The sequence below is a fragment of the Budorcas taxicolor genome, chromosome 18 (genome assembly GCF_023091745.1).
Source record: "Budorcas taxicolor isolate Tak-1 chromosome 18, Takin1.1, whole genome shotgun sequence".
Taxonomy (NCBI): domain Eukaryota; kingdom Metazoa; phylum Chordata; class Mammalia; order Artiodactyla; family Bovidae; genus Budorcas; species Budorcas taxicolor.
This window is the reverse complement of record NC_068927.1, coordinates 50,727,657-50,743,714: the sequence shown is the minus strand read 5'-3', so window position 1 is coordinate 50,743,714 and position 16,058 is coordinate 50,727,657. Positions and strand designations below refer to the sequence as shown.

General features: G+C 48.1%; 1 protein-coding gene across 1 annotated transcript; it reads right to left on the bottom strand.

Annotated features, from left to right (window-relative positions):
- Positions 1-802: 802 nt before the first annotated feature.
- PSMC4 (proteasome 26S subunit, ATPase 4) lies at positions 803-11,269 on the bottom strand. The gene is made up of 11 exons (XM_052655609.1): positions 11,136-11,269; positions 10,136-10,234; positions 9,308-9,494; positions 6,030-6,176; positions 5,839-5,948; positions 5,642-5,735; positions 1,960-2,127; positions 1,798-1,874; positions 1,487-1,655; positions 1,225-1,280; positions 803-1,037 (listed from the first exon to the last, which is right to left on the bottom strand). The coding sequence occupies exons 1-11, from the start codon at positions 11,169-11,171 to the stop codon at positions 924-926; spliced, it is 1,257 nt and encodes a 418-aa protein (XP_052511569.1). The 5' UTR covers positions 11,172-11,269; the 3' UTR covers positions 803-923.
- Between the last annotated feature and the right edge of the window lie 4,789 nt (positions 11,270-16,058).

The following is a 16,058-nucleotide window of genomic DNA, read 5'->3' as shown; positions in this document are numbered from 1 at the left end:
CCTGCCATGCTTATCTACAGAGGAATCACCTATCTCTTCAAGGACCTGATTCGACTGTTTTTCCTTATATCTTCTTACCATCTCACTCCCAGCTCTACGGTGACATTCACACATTTGTCCAAGGAACATGAACTGAATGTCTGCCATGTGTGGGTGCTGAGACTTGAATTGTGATCAAGCTACAATCCCTGACTACGAGGGAGTCCAGTCTGGAGGAGGCAAATGTAAGAAGTCCCAAGCAGAGCACATGCATGGTGCAAGGGCAGCATAGGGAAAGGGTTACTTCCCTTTGGGGTATCGGGGAAGACTCCCCAGAGGGAGAGGGGTCTAAACAGAGACGTCAAGATAAAGTGGAAACTGATCCTACCAAACACATCTGTGCCCCAGTGAGATGGTAGGAAGAGCCAGAGACACTGACAGAACTCAGGCATCCAACTTCCCCCGTGCCCCCTCATCCCTGCTCCAGGGGACTCCACTGGGTGGTTCCTCTGCCCTTGATACATACTCTTGAGTGTAAAGAAGGTAGGAATTGCCCAAAACTTGAATGGTCTTCTACCTGTAGGAAATGTGGATAGGGAGATTATAGAGGCTTTATTTTGTGGTCATGGGCTGTTCATTTTCCATCCTTTTCCCCAAAATTCTGAAGCCATTTAGTGTGAATTCTTTACTTCTCCCTCAAGCTGTAACCCAGGCCACGTACCTCAACTGCATATCTGTCAGGAGAGCAGGAGGGGCACAGAGGATCCTATTCAAGGACCAGCTTCTCCAAAGGAGTTAAACTTATAATGAGAAATTAAACAGATTCAGTCATATTTGTTTAATGAATAAATCAATCCTGGGTAAAGAGGAAAGAGAACTGGGTTTGGGGAAAGAGGCTGGGGAGGTGAGAGAAGCCCCCGGCCCCTCTGGTTTGGGTAGAGGGGTCATTTGTAAAATTCATGCTCCTGTTCGTCCTTCTTGATGACTGTCTTATATGCTTTCTCGAAGTCCTTGGCCAAAACAATGTACCGATTCTCTCGGACAGCCAACATCCCGCTCTGTCAAGGGATAAGAGTTAAAACCTACTCCTTGCACTCCCCACCTCCAGTGATGGTGCAGGAAGACACAGACGCAGCCCAAGACCCAGGGTGGCAATGAGGGACAGAAGGACCGTGGCAGAGTGGTTTCAAGAGGAAGGGTCTCCACACATACCCCTGACCAATCTAGACAGAAACCATCACTCACCTCCTGACAGATGGAGTTGATATCAGCACCTGAAATCTTATCTGGTCTAGCCACATCTGTGGCAGATGTGTTAAGGAAACTATTCCCTGCATGACAGGGTTAACGCCCAGAGCCAGAAGTTGTTCGTGGGCTATCTCTGTTATCAGCCCCCTCCCCAAACCTTGGTCTCCCACCTGCTCAATCTGGGTGGCGGTGAGGGCAGAGGTGGAGATACAACCCCCATTCCCAACGGTGACCTCCCCTTGCTTCTAGAGGAGGATACAATCTTCCAAGTCAACCTCCTCAGAGAGATTCATCTTGCTGGTGATAGTAGAGAAAATCAGTCTCTTCTGGCGGCGGTCAGGGAGTGGAAATTCAATTTTACGGTCAAGGCGTCCCGGCCGCAGCAGGGCAGGATCCAGGGTGTCTGCTCTGTTTGTGGCCATGATCACCTGGCATTGGGGACAGGCCAGCTCAGACCTCTGTCCCTTCTATACTCTCCCTCCCACTGCAATAGCTGTCCCCTCACAGGCCAGCCTCCATCTTTCCCTGCTTCCCACACCACACCTCCCCTGCCCATCCTGAATCCCAAACCTTCACGTTGACGTTCTGGTCGAATCCATCCATTTGATTCAGTAGCTCCAGCAGGATCCTCTGAACCTCCCTGTCAGCTGGAGAGTATGTAACACGGTCAGCCCAGGGCATCCCGTAGGCAAGGCTGCCCAAGACCGCAGGCCCTGTGTGGGCATCACTCACCCCCTGTCTGGGCATCAAATCTCTTGGTGGCGATGGCATCAATCTCATCTATGAAGATGATGGCAGGTGCATTCTCCTTGGCCAGGCGGAACACGTCCCGGACCATGCGAGGGCCCTCGCCCAGGTACTTCTGTACGAACTCTGAGCCCACGACGCGGATGAATGCAGCTGATGGCAGGATGACAGGGGTCAGATGGGAATGGGACTCCTGCCTGTAGGGCCCCATTCTACTTTAACTGAAACTGAGCATTCCTTGAGGACATCCTTTTCTTTGGATGCCCACTCCAAGTGGCCAGGTCATTCACTCATGACCTGGGCAGGGTCCTAGATCCAGTCAGGAGGACCAGCTACTCCCTCGTACCCCTCAGAGACCCAGCAGCCCAAATCATGAATCCTGCCTATGGATGTGCCATTTTTTGGCCCAACATTTAAAAATCAGGATATTTTTAAAAATGTGTCTGTACTCCAACATGCCTATAAAATAGAGCTAGAAACATTCATGGAATCCAATGTATATTTAAAAAAAAGTGGATTTTCAGAGTGCTTAAAAAACCAGCAAGAAAACAAGCTTTTCATACACTAAGGCATCATGTTACCTCACCAAGAGCTCAGTTCCATTTGCTCAAAGGACCCACCTTTGAATATCATGCAAGAGTCAGGAACCAGGAGCATATATTCTGACATAACAAGTGGCAGTGGGGTTGACAACAGGTTTGTTCTGGGCCTGCCTCTCCTTTCTATCTTTTCTTAGAACTTAACTTGTTTCTTAGTGTCTAGATGTGGCGTTGTGTTGCATGGAGCAACCTTCAGGACATTCCTTCTAGGTACCACAGAGAAAGGAGACACAGAATCCACTATGTAGACCTGGTCATAAACTAGGAGTTGTGCAGCTTGTAGCCCGGTCCTTCTCTAATACGGTGGCTACTGGCCACAGTGGCTACTGAGCAAATGAAATGTGGTTGGTCCAAACAAAATGAGATACACTCTAAGTGTGAAATACATACCAGACTTCAAAAGACAGCACCGAAAAAAGTAAAACATCTCAATAAATGGCCACCAACAAATGAACGAACAGATAAAATATGCTTTATACATACAGTGGAATATGATTTGGCCTTTAAAAGGAATTAAGTTCTGACACATTCCAACATGGGCAAGCCCTGAAGACATGATGCTAAGTGAAAGCAGGCAGTCACAAAAAGATAAATACCGTGTGACTCACCCACATATATGAGGTGCCCAGAACAGGCAAATTCAGAGACTGAAAGTAGAATAGAGGGTTCTCAGGGATGGTGGGAAGGGAGAAATAGGGAATTATTGTTTAATGAGTACAGAGTTACAGTTTGGGATGATGAACAAGTTCTGGAAATGGATAGTGGTGGTCACTGCACAGGACTGTGAATGCACTTGATGTCACTTGTAAACTGTACACTCACAAAGTGGCTAAAGTAATAAATTTTACATTACATATATTTTACTACAATGAAAAAATGATAGAAAAAACTCAAATTTCATATCTGTTACATGTTAAAATAACATTTTGAATATACCAATTAAATAAGAGATATATTTTAGACTAAGTTCACCTGTTTAACATGTTTAAAATGATGAGTACTTAAAATTTTAAATTATATATATAGCTTGCATTCTACAGCTAACCCTTGAACAACACAGGGTTTAGGGGCGCCGATCCTCTGTGTAGTAGAAAATCTGTGTATAACTCTACAGTTGGCCCTCCGTATCTACAGTTTTGCATCTGTGGATTCATCCAACCATGCATTGTGTGAAAAAATCTGGGTACAAGTGAACCCTCAGAGTTCAAGCTCTTGTTCCAGGGCCGTATTTCTATTGAACTCAGCCTGTCTACAACCACCGTGCTCTCAGGACAACAGCCAAACTCTCTTATATTAGCACTAAGATGATTTATATTCATGCCCTTTCTGACTTCTTCTGGTCCCACAGCCCCTCCTTCAGTCAGCCTTCATCAGTTATTTTCTGAGCACCTACCACAATTCAGCTACTGGGCGGGCACTGGAAACACAAAAGGACAAAATCACCAGTTCCCTGCCCCCACAGAGTTTACTCACGGTCTACTCACCACTACTCATGACTCCCTAGATAAGTTCTTTCCCACCCCCTCGTCTTTGCAAATGCTATTCCCTCTCCTTACTGAGTGCCTGGCAGACTGCTCACAGCTCTCTTCTGGGACCCCTGAGAGGCCTATGCAGAATGGATTGACAACCCTCCTGGAGGGCTATCCCACTACCTTCCTTGCTTTTCTGAGGCATTTGCTACTCTGTAGACTGTCCCCACCCAGGCTCACTTCTGACCATGACCCCTTGCTCACGCGGCTTCAACTATAGGGGCCTCCTCACTGTTCTGGGACATTAAGCACATACCTGCCTCAAGGCCTTTGCACCAGCGAAGTCCCTCAGTCTGACACACTCCGTCCCTCCAGACGTTCACGTGACTCACTCTCTCAAAAGCATATTCTAGGTCTTTACATAAATGTCTCCTCAGAAAAGTCTTCTCTGACCACCTCCAGTCCTGGCACATAAAGCTACAGCCCCTTTTCCCCTATCTCCCTGCCTCTTAATTATTTTCTTCAGGCATTTAGCACCATATGACATATGACCTATTCATCTGTTCAAGTACTTCCTCAACTAAGACATCACATCTATGAGGTATGGAGACTTGTCTTCCGCACCTAGGACACAGCTTGCTATGTATCAGGTGCTCAATAAATATTGAATGACTAAGTGTTTATTTTCCTTTTTCCCTCAGTCAAACTGGGAAATTCTCCAATGCAGGGACATGTCTGGCTCATCACTCTATCCCAGCACCGGGGACGGCAGAAGTTCAATGAGCTGCTAAACCAATGAATGATCACGACAATGGCTAATATTTACTATTCTTACTATGTGCCAAGGTACAGTTTTAGAAGCTTTATATTGGTTTAATCCTCTGAATAATCCAGAAAATTAGGAAATGGAGTCACATAGAGGCTAACTTGCCAAAAAGGTACATAAACTAACTTACATCAGTAGTACAACCTTACGTAAGAGGTTGTGAGAGGTCCATATTTCAAAACCCAGGCGGCCGGGCCCAGGGCCTACTCACTACTCTCTACTGCTCCCTGGCTTAGTATGTGAAGATTTTAGGAGTCCTGTTTTTAGGCTTTACAAACAGTAATACAGTGACTTTCAGACATCTTTGAAACTTACAAGAAGTACATTTGTACAACCATAGCAGATATGTGTATGCATATTTGTGTGCATTAATTTGCACAAACAATATGAGCTCTTAGTATGTGGGGTGAACTCTGATGTTTTCTGTTCTATTTTACTTTTTAAAATGCTGGTTAGAACCCATGAATTTGAATTCGTAATTACTAACAGGTCATGACCCACCAAAGGAAAACTATGTCATTATTTCATTAATTCTCTCCACAATCACGCTATGAAATGAATGTTTTATTAGATGAGGAAGTTGAGGCACGAGAGTAAAGTCACCTCCCCAGGATGGCATGGCCACCCAGTAAGACACACACTGGGGCTTTGACCCCAGAGCCTACCTTCTTAATCGCCATGCCACACTACTTCCTGAGGAGGATGAGAGAGCTGAGGGCAAGGTCAGAAAAGCCCAGAAGACCAGAGCTTGGGGGAGGGGCCAAGCGGCTCACCTGTCGTGTGATGAGCCACAGCCTTTGCCAGCATGGTCTTCCCGCAGCCAGGTGGGCCGTACATGAGGACGCCTCGGGGTGGGTCGATGCCGATCTGAAGCCCAGAGGTGGAGAGGAGGATGAGCCAGGGAGTGCATCACCAGCTGGAGACCCGGCGCACCCGGCCTCTCCCTCCCCTGCCAGATCTGGCTCCTTACCTGCTTGTAGAGCTCGAAGTGTGTGAGTGGGAGCTCCACGGCCTCCCGCACCTCCTGCTTCTGGATGTCCATGCCCCCAATGTCCGCATACATCACGTCTGGCTTCTGATCTGGTGGGAGAGCAGAGCTGGGGCTCCCAGCCTGGCCCGCAGGGTCCCTTCAGGCCTCCCTGGCCCAGGGCTCCCCCTCACCTGAGGTGAGCATCATGATGCTGCTGTCGGCCTCAGGAGGCAGCACGTCCACCAGGGCGTTGCTGTGCTTGTGGAGCGCCACTGAGGCGTTGGGCTTGAGCAGCTCCCGGTCAATGGTGCTCAGGATGCGCACGTAGTAGTTGGAGCCTTTGTGAAGGACAAGAAGGGAAAGGGGAAAATGAGAAGCCCCAGATTCTACCCCTAACTCTTGAGCTCTGGACCAGGTGACCAGCAGCCCCCTGGAATGCCTGCCCCTGGATGTCCCCCAGCAGGGCTCACTCACTGTGTCTCAGTGTGCTCTCAGTATCTTTCCCCCCATCTGTGCTCCTCCTCCTGGGTCTCTGTCTCAGGGAGGCCTGTGGTCCCGAGCCACTAAAGAGAGACCTAAGCCTCTTCCTGGGCTTTTCTCTGTTTCCCTCCACAGCTTGTCAGTCACCATGGCCTTCTACTGGCTTCCTAAAATGTCTTTCCAACCAATCCCTCCCCTCTTCCCCAGGGACCCTGCCCCGACTCAGCACCAACCTCTCCCATCTAATTTATTTATGTATTTGTTTAGGGCTGCACTGACTCTTTGTTGCTTTCTCTACAAGAGGGCTTTCTCTAGTTGCGGTGAGCAGGGGCTGTTCTCTAGTGCAGAGAATGGACTCTAGGGCACACAGGCTTCAGTAGTTGTGGTGCATGGGCTAGTTGCCCTGCAGCATGTGGAATATTCCTGGACCAGGGCTTCAACTTGTGTCCCCTGCATTGGCGGGTAGACTCTTTACCACTAGACCAGCAGGGAATTCCTTTTTTCCCATTGAGGTCTCCGCCACAGACTCTTGCTTGCCCAGACTCCTCTATCTCACCTCCTCAGTTCACCTTCTACATTTATGGTAGTGACACATACATCTCCTTCCAGCCTCAGTCTTTCTCCTGACCTCCAGACTTGGCTGTCCTGTAGCCTCCCAGACACTTCCCTGTGATGTCCCAGGCTGCCCTCACTCTCTCGACAAGGCTGCTTTTCTGCCCATGTCGCCATCTCAGGGACAGCCACTGTCCCCGAGTCCAACAGATCAAAGACACACTCACTTTGGATCTCTCCCTCCCTTCACTACCAACTCCAGGGTCCAGTCACACACCTTTCCCCACAAGCTTTACAATCATATGGCTTGATCTAGAGGAGCAGAGGCCAGAAGCAAGAAAAGACAAGTAAGACGCAGAAACAATGACCATCATGAAGGCAGCACCTAGACCCATGTTAATAACGGCAGCTCTCACATAATAACTGAGTCCTAACCAGAGCCCAATCTCACTTCTGTTTTCAAATTGCACATCCCAACTCAGTCCCAAAGAAAGGCAATGCCAAAGAATACTCAACTACCACACAATTGCACTCATCTCACACGCTAGTAGAGAAGGCAATGGCAACCCACTCCAGTACTCTTGCCTGGAAAATCCCATGGGTGGAGGAGCCTGGTAGGCTGCAGTCCATGGGGTCGCACAGAGTCAGACACGACTGAGAGACTTCACTTTCACTTTTCACTTTCAAGCATTGGAGAAGGCAATGGCAACCCACTCCAGTGTTCTTGCCTGAAGAATCCCAGGGACAGGGGAGTTGCCTGTCTATGGGGTTGCACAGAGTCGGACACGACTGAAGTGACTTAGCAGCAGCAGCAGCAGCACACACTAGTAAAATAATGTAAAAAAATTCTCCAAGCCAGGCTTCAGCAATACGTGGACTGTGAACTTCCAGATGTTCAAGCTGGTTTTAGAAAAGACAGAGGAACCAGAGATCAAATTGCCAACATCTGCTGGATCATCGAAAAAGCAAGAGAGTTCCAGAAAAACATCTATTTCTGCTTGACTGACTATGCCAAAGCCTTTGACTGTGTGGATCACAATGAACTGTGGAAAATTCTTCAAGAGATGGGAATACCAGACCACCTGACCTGCCTCTTGAGAAACCTATATGCAGGTGAGGAAGCAACAGTTAGAACTGGACATGGAACAACAGACTGGTTCCAAATAGGAAAAGGAGTATGTTAAGGCTGTATACTGTCACCCTGCTTATTTAACTTATATACAGAGTACATCATGAGAAACGCTGGGCTGGAAGAAGCACAAGCTGGAATCAAGACTGCCGGGAGAAATATCAATAACCTCAGATATGCAGATGACACCACCCTTATGGCAGAAAGTGAAGAGGAACTAAAAAGCCTCTTGATGAAAGTGAAAGAGGAGAGTGAAAAAGTTGGCTTAAAGCTCAACATTCAGAAAATGAAGATCACAGCATCTGGTCCCATCACTTCATGGCAAATAGATGGGGAAACAGTGAGAGACTTTATTTTTGGGGTTCCAAAATCACTGCAGATGGTGATTGGAGCCATGAAATTAAAAGACGCTTACTCCTTGGAAGGAAAGTTAGGACCAACCTAGACAGCATATTCAAAAGCAGAGACATTACTTTGCCAACAAAGGTCCGTCTATTCAAGGCTACGGTTTTTCCAGTAGTCATGTACGGATGTGAAAGTTGGACTATAAAGAAAGCTGAGCGCCGAAGAATTGAATCTTTAGAACTGTCGTGCTGGAGAAGGCTCTTGAGAGTCCCTTGGACTGCAAGGAGATCCAACCAGTCCATCCTAAAGGAGATCAGTCCTGGGTGTTCATTCGAAGGACTGCAACTCCAATACTTTGGCCATCTGATGCGAAGAGCTGACTCATTTGAAAAGACCCTGATGCTGGGAAAGATTGAGGGCAGGAGGAAAAGGGGATGACAGAGGATGAGATGGTTGGATGGCATCACTGACTCAATGGACATGAGTTTAGGTAGACTCCGGGAGTTGGTGATGGACAGGGAGGCCTGGCGTGCTGCGGTTCTTGGGGTCCCAAAGAGTCGGACATGACTGAGTGACTGAACTGAACTCAACTCAACTCAGTAGTAGTTGTGAAATCATTTTAGATAGTCATGACCAGAATGCTGTTTAGAACAAAACAGACTGGAACAGAATGGAAAACTAATTAGAGTATCACACCACAGTGAAGCTAAGTATCCTTTGATCAAACTTTTACTGTATGAGTTATATATACATACTTATAGAGGAGAAAGGGAGAGAATGTAAAATATGTAAAATATATTTCTACTTTTTCATCAGACTGAAAATGCTCTGAAAAACACTATTACACCATCTTCCCTTGTTTGCCCTTGTAAGTTCCTGGCACATGGCAGGAAATAGTTAACAGCTGTTGAATGGATAGATGGGTAAACAACACCCCCTCTCACACCCACCCCCGCCACGCACCTGTGGTAGAGCCCACGATGGCTGTATTCTGATCCACAGCCTCCAGAAACTGCCCGATAACCAATGGGATGCTCTGGATTCGTTTTACCTCCTCCTGGGCATGGAGGAACTCCTTCTTCAGGTTCTTTTGCTCATCCTTGATATACTCCTCCTGCACCTCCAGGAACTCCAGCTCTTGCTGCAGCTTCTGTGAGCAGACAGTGGAGAAGCAGGGATGGTTCCAGGCCTTGCTGAGCCAAGGAATGAAGGTAGGGGAAGTATGGGATGCTGGGCCCTGTGCAGGGTCCAGACTGGTTTTGTTAATTTTTTTTTTATTGGCATATAGTTGATTTACAATGTTGTGTTAGTTTCAGGTATACACCAAAGTGAATCAGTTATACATATACTCACTCTTTTTTCTTAGTTTCTTTTCCCATTTAGGCCATTACAGAGTATAGAGTAGAGTTCCCTGCACTATACAACAGGTTCTTATTCCCTGGTAAAGATCCCCTGGAAAAGGAAATGGTAACCTTCTCCAGTATTCTTTTTTATTTTTTAATTGAAGGATAATTGCTTTACATAATTTTGTTGTTTTCTGCCAAATATCAACATGAATCAGCCATAAGTACACATATGTCCCCTCCCTCTTGAACCTCCCTCCCATCTCCCTCCCCATATCACTCCTTTAGGTTATTACTGAGCCCTTGTTTTGTACTCCAGTATTCTTGCCTGGGAAATCCCATGGACACAGGAATCTGGTGGGCTCCAGTCCATGGGGTCACAGTCAGACAGGACTTAATGACGAAACAACAACAACGTTGATATTTTGCAGACTGGCTTTGAATGTACCTTGTAGCGGCTGTAGAGGTCCTCCAGGTCCTCTGGCTCAGGCCCCAGGAAGGACAGGCCAGTCTGGGGCCGTGACACAGACAGGGCCGGGATCTCATCCTAGACCATGGAAGGAAACTCAGGTTGGAAGGTCCCTTTATGAAAGAATCTAAAGCCCCCCTCGCCACTTCACCATGAAGTCACTTGGCCCCTAATAGGTTCCTGACATCATTCAGCACCCTAAATAGATCCTGGGAACTTCTCAGCCCCCTAAAGAGGTTCCTGAAGTCACCCAGCTCCTAACAAACTCCTCGGTCACACAGCCTTCCAAACAGATCTGGTATCAGATGCCACTTGTAACATGTCCTCAATGTCCTAACTCTCATCTAGGGCCTAAATGTCTGATCAACTCCTTACCAGACCCCAATGCCCTCCAGCCCCCCTCAACAGGTTTGAAATACTACAGGGATGCCTCAATTGATGGTGAAAGTCCATGCCTTCATACAGTCCTGGTATTACTCAGTTACCCCCCAAATATCCCTCATGAACTCCAACTCACATTAGGCCCTTATGTCACCCAGCTCCCAGGCAGGCCCCAAAAATCACTCGGCCAGATTACAGATATTACTTGGCGCTCCAACACCAACTAAGCCCCAAATATCAGTCAGCTCTCCAGCTCAACCTCATATATCATTCGGCCCCATGGCCGAATCCCATACATCACTCACCACCCGACCCACCCCTAATGCCACTGGGCCTAGCTATGTCACAGCATTCCACCTAAACCTCGAAATCATTCAGCCCCAAAGAACCTCTAGCGTCACCGTTTCCCCAGCCCCGCTTCCCAAGCCCTACTACCATCACTCAGCCACCCAGACACCCAGCCCAGGCCTCGGATCGGCACGAAGCTCTCCACTGAGGCCTCCGAAATCACTCAGACCTACGCCTGGATCCGCAAAGTCACTCAGAATCCCAACCAGGTCGGCTTCGCCCTCTCCCCGCGACCCAGGCCCCACCGGACCTGAGCTTTCTCCACCAGGATACCTATCTCCTCCATAGTGACCAAGCCGGCCTCTGTGTGGCCCGGCCTAATCCAGTCACCGCTTCCGCTGACGCCACCGGAAAGCAATGCCTGGATGGGTTCTGGGAAGCGTAGTTTAAGACATCGCTGAGAGAAGGTTGAATGGGCGCGGTAGGTAAAGTGCAGGGCGGCTTCGTCCTGAGCTCCGCCCCCAGGACTTGCTCCTGCGCACTTTGTACCTCGCGGGCGCGCGGGCGCGCGGGCGGGCCCGGGGAGGTGCGCGTCGGCAATAGCGCGCGGGCCCGCAGTCTCGCGCGGCTTTTTCTGGCGCTGGTTTTCGTGACAGCAGGCGGCGCTGCCCGCATTGGTTTTCAAACTGAGTAATTTCTCAGATATCTATCAGATCTGGCCAAGTGCTCTTCTTTCTTGTTTAGAGGCTTGGGCAGGGTTCCGCAGAGGCGGGGGGTGGGGGGCGGGGGGTGGGGGGTGGGGTGGGGTGGGGTGTCTTTAACGGGGTTTCCACGTGGGCTGCAGCCGAGGATTGCCCTCCGCGCGGAGCCAGGAAGACCAAGGCTACTCGTAAAGGGTGACACCCTTTACCCGGCTCCAGACCCGGGGTGAGGAGCTGCAAGCCCGCCATTACCGGTAGCCGCGAATCGAGTAGAACCTGCGCATTACGGATGGAGAAAGTGAGGCAGCGGTGCCAGGAGTTGGGTCATGCAGGCCCTGTTGCTTAAGTTTTACGTGCTCAACCCATTGAATCTTGACAGACATTATGTTCCCTCTTTCACTCTGATTGAAACTGGAGCGCGGGGGCCCAAAGCCTGTGCTTCCGGCCGCGGGAAAACACTGCCGCTTATCACACCAGCTACAGTTTTGTTAAGTAAACTTTGTATTCAAGTACAGAGACATACATATCATTAAAAGTGAAGTCGCTCAGTCATGTCCAACTCTTTGCGACCCTATGGACTGTAGCCTACCAGGCTCCTCTGTCCATGGGATTTTCCAGGCAAGAGTACTGGAGTGGGTTGCCATTTCCTTCTCCAGATAAATATCATTAGTGTACCGTTCAACAGATTTGCACAAAGGGAACACACCCATGGCTTTCAGGTGGCACTAGTGGTAAAGAATCTGCCTGCCAGTGCCGGATATGCAAGAGACACGGGTTCGAACCCTGGGGTTGGGGAAGATGCCCTTGAGAAGGAAATGACAACCTACTCCAGTAGTCTTGGGCTTCCCTGGTATCTCAGCTGGTAAAGAATCCGCCTGCAATGCAGGAGACCCGGATTCAATCCCTGGGTCAGGAAGATCCCCTGGAGAAGGAAATGACAACCCACTCCAATATTCTTACCTGGAGAATCCCATGGACAGAGGAGCCTGGTGAGCTCTGGTCCATAAGGTAACACAGAGTTGGACATGACTGAAGTGACTTAGCAGCAGCAGCAGTAGCATACATGGGAGAACCCAGAAAAACTGAGTAATCCCTTAAATATCTTAATTATCTCGCCTCTTCTACCTGTATCATTTCTAGATTTCTGTCTTCGAACTGTCTTCCCATGTGTTCTAATGGTTCTTCATCTCATCTGTTGAGTCCTTCAGGTCCAGTTCTGTTTGCTTATTATTATTATTTTGAGTTTCAATTTCCTTGGTAAAGTATTCTTTCTGTTCATTATTTTTATTCCTAAGTTTACCAAACTGCTTTTCTGAGTTTTCTTGCAGCTCACTGAGTTTCTTCATGACAAGTATTTTGAATTCTCTATTAATTAGATACCAATAGTCTGTGAATTCCAGTTGAGCTATTTCAAATCCTGAAAGATGATGCTGTGAAAGTGCTGCACTCAATATACCAGCAAATTTGGAAAACTCAGCAGTGGCCACAGGACTGGAAAAGGTCAGTTTTCATTCCAATCCCAAAGAAAGGCAATGCCAAAGAATGCTCAAACTACCGCACAATTGCACTCATCTTACACGCTAGTGAAGTAATGCTCAAAATTCTCCAAGCCAGGCTTCAGCAATACGTGAACTGTGAACTTCCTGATGTTCAAGCTGGTTTTAGAAAAGACAGAGGAACCAGAGATCAAATTGCCAACATCCGCTGGATCATCGAAAAAGCAAGAGAGTTCCAGAAAAACATCTATTTTTGCTTTATTGACTATGCCAAAGCCTTTGACTGTGTGGATCACAATAAACTGTGGAAAATTCTGAAAGAGATGGGAATACCAGACCACCCGACCTGCCTCTTAAGAAACCTATATGCAGGTGAGGAAGCAACAGTTAGAACTGGACATGGAACAACAGACTGGTTCCAAATAGGAAAAGGAGTATGTCAAGGCTGTATATTGTCACCCTGCTTATTTAACTTCTATGCAGAGTACATCATGAGAAATGCTGGGCTGGAGGAAGCACAAGCTGGAACCAACATTGCAGGGAGAAATATTAATAACCTCAGATATGCAGATGACACCACCCTTATGGCAGAAAGTGAAAAGGAACTAAAAAGCCTCTAGATGAAAGTAAAAGAGGAGAGTGAAAAAGTTGGCTTAAAGCTCAGCATTCAGAAGACGAAGATCATGACATCTGGTCCCACCACTTCATGGCAGATAGATGAGGAAACAATGGAAACAGTGTCAGACTTTGTTTTTTTGGGCTCCAAAATCACTGCAGGTGGTGACTGCAGCCATGAAATTAAAAGACGCTTACTCCTTGGAAGAAAAGTTATGACCAACCTAGACAGCATATTCAAAAGCAGAGACATTACTTTGCCAACAAAGGTCTGCTTAGTCAAGGCTATGGTTTTTCCAGTGGTCATGTATGGATGTGAGAGTTGGACTGTGAAGAAAGCTGAGCACCAAAGAATTGATGCTTTTGAACTGTGGTGTTGGAGAAGACTCTTGAGAGTCCCTTGGACTGCAAGGAGATCCAACCAGTCCTTTCTAAAGGAGATCAGCCCTGGGTGTTCTTTGGAGGGAATGATGCTGAAGCTGAAACTCCAGTACTTTGGCCACCTCATGAGAAGAGTTGACTCATTGGAAAAGATGCTGATGCTGGGAGGGATTGAGGGCAGGAGGAGAAGAGGCCATCAGAGGATAAGATGGCTGGTTGTCATCACTGAATCAATGGACATGAACTTGGGCAATTTTGGGGAAATGGTGATTAACAGGGAGGCCTGGCCTGCAGTCCATGGGTCAGAAAGAGTCAGATGCAACTGTGCAACTGAACAACAACTTGTGTCTACCAGTAGGTGGTGCAATAGCACAAGCTTTGGAGTTCTCTTACGCGCGCTACCTCTGGTTATGAAAGTGAAAGTATTAGTCACTTAGTCCTTTCTCTTTGCGACCCCATGGACCCCATGGACTGTAGCCCACTAGGCTCCTCTGTCCATGAAATTCTCCAGGCAGGAATACTGGAGTGGGTAGCTGTTCCCTTGATTGAACCCGAGTCTCCTGCACTGCAGGCAGATTCTTTACATCAGAGCCACCAGGGACCCCCCAATTCTGGGTGCTTATTCTCAAATATTCAATTATACATATTGTATAATTGAGCACTTTCCATTCTTAGAGGCAGGTTCGATTCCTAGCTCAGGAAGATCCCTTGGAGGCAGGATGGCAACCCACTCCAGTATTGTTGCCTGAAGAATCCCCTGGATAGAGGAGGAGCCTGGCGGGTGAAGCCAGGCGGGCTACATTCCATGGGGTGGCAGAAGAGTCAGACATGACTTACCGATGAAACAACAACTTTCAATTCTCCACTACCTCTGTTCGTGGTGTCCCTTGTGCCCTCATTGTTGCTGTTTTTGGGTGCCTTGCTGCTGCCAACGTTGCTGGCATTACCACCTGGGGTACTGGGAGGATACATGCCTCCACCATGTCTGGCGTCTCCTGGCTCTGCCACAGGGGGGATCCAGGGTGGCAGGCATTTCTGCCATGACCAGAGTGGTCAGGTTGGTGGGCTCTGCTGCTGCAGACAGGGCAGGCACTGGCGTTGTGGGTCCCTTTGTAGCTGAATGGACAGGGTCAGAGGCCCTGCTGCTGCTGCTGTGTGATTCCCTGTGGCTGCGAGCATTGCTGCAGCTGGGAGGCTGGTGTCACGGGCACTGTCTCCCCTGAAGCCACTGGTTTCTCAGCGAGATCAGCCACCATGGCCAGGTTCCAGGGATCAGGTCAGGAACCACCTCGGCTGTCCCCCTTCTTTTGCCTCCTCTGTGTGTTCCAATCTACCCACCTTCAGATGCACACTTCTGAGGAATTCTCTGGCATCCTGCTGTGTTGCAAGAGGCACTTTTGCTGAGTTATGGATGTTTTACTGGTTGTAGATTGAAGGGGAGTGACAAAGGGAGTGTCTCAAGCTGGCATGATGCTGAAGTCACTCCTAAAATCAGAGAGCATAGTTTTTTGTTTGGTTTTTTAAATTGTATTTATTTACCTTTGACTGCACTGGGTCTTCTTTGCTGTGCAAGGGCGTTTTCTAGTTGCAGGGAGCGGGGGCTGCCCTCTAGATCCAGTGCACAGGCTGCTCACTGTGGTGGCTTCTTTTGTTGTGGAGCATGGGCTCTGGGGCGCGGCTTCAGTAGTTGTGTTGCGTCAGTTTAGTTGCCCCTTGGCATGCAGGATCTTCTGGGACCAGGGATCAAACCCATGTCCTGTGCATTGGCAGGCAGATTCCTAACCACTGGACCACCAAGAAAGTCCAGACAGCATACAATTTTAATCTAACCCGACAACCTCTGCCTTTATTTGGTATGTTTCATTCATTTATGTGCAATGCAATTATTCATAAATTGGACTTAGATTTATCATTTTATTATTTGTTTTCTGTTTGCTCCCCTGTGTTTTGTTCTTATCTTTTCCCCTTTCTGCCTTCTTTTGAGTTGGAGTTGTTTCATTTAATTACTCTATTGGTTTCCCCAACACCTCCTCCCCTCTC

Excerpts from the sequence above, each read along its gene's own strand:
- PSMC4 (XM_052655609.1), bottom strand. The coding sequence starts at position 11,171 with ATGGAGGAGATAGGTATCCTGGTGGAGAAAGCTCAG. Across the intron at positions 6,177-9,307 it reads CATCGTGGGCTCTACCACAG|GCTCCAACTACTACGTGCGC; the intron begins GTGCGTGGCGGG and ends TCCTTCACAAAG. Across the intron at positions 1,281-1,486 it reads GGAGGTTGACTTGGAAGATT|ATGTGGCTAGACCAGATAAG; the intron begins GTATCCTCCTCT and ends CATCTGCCACAG.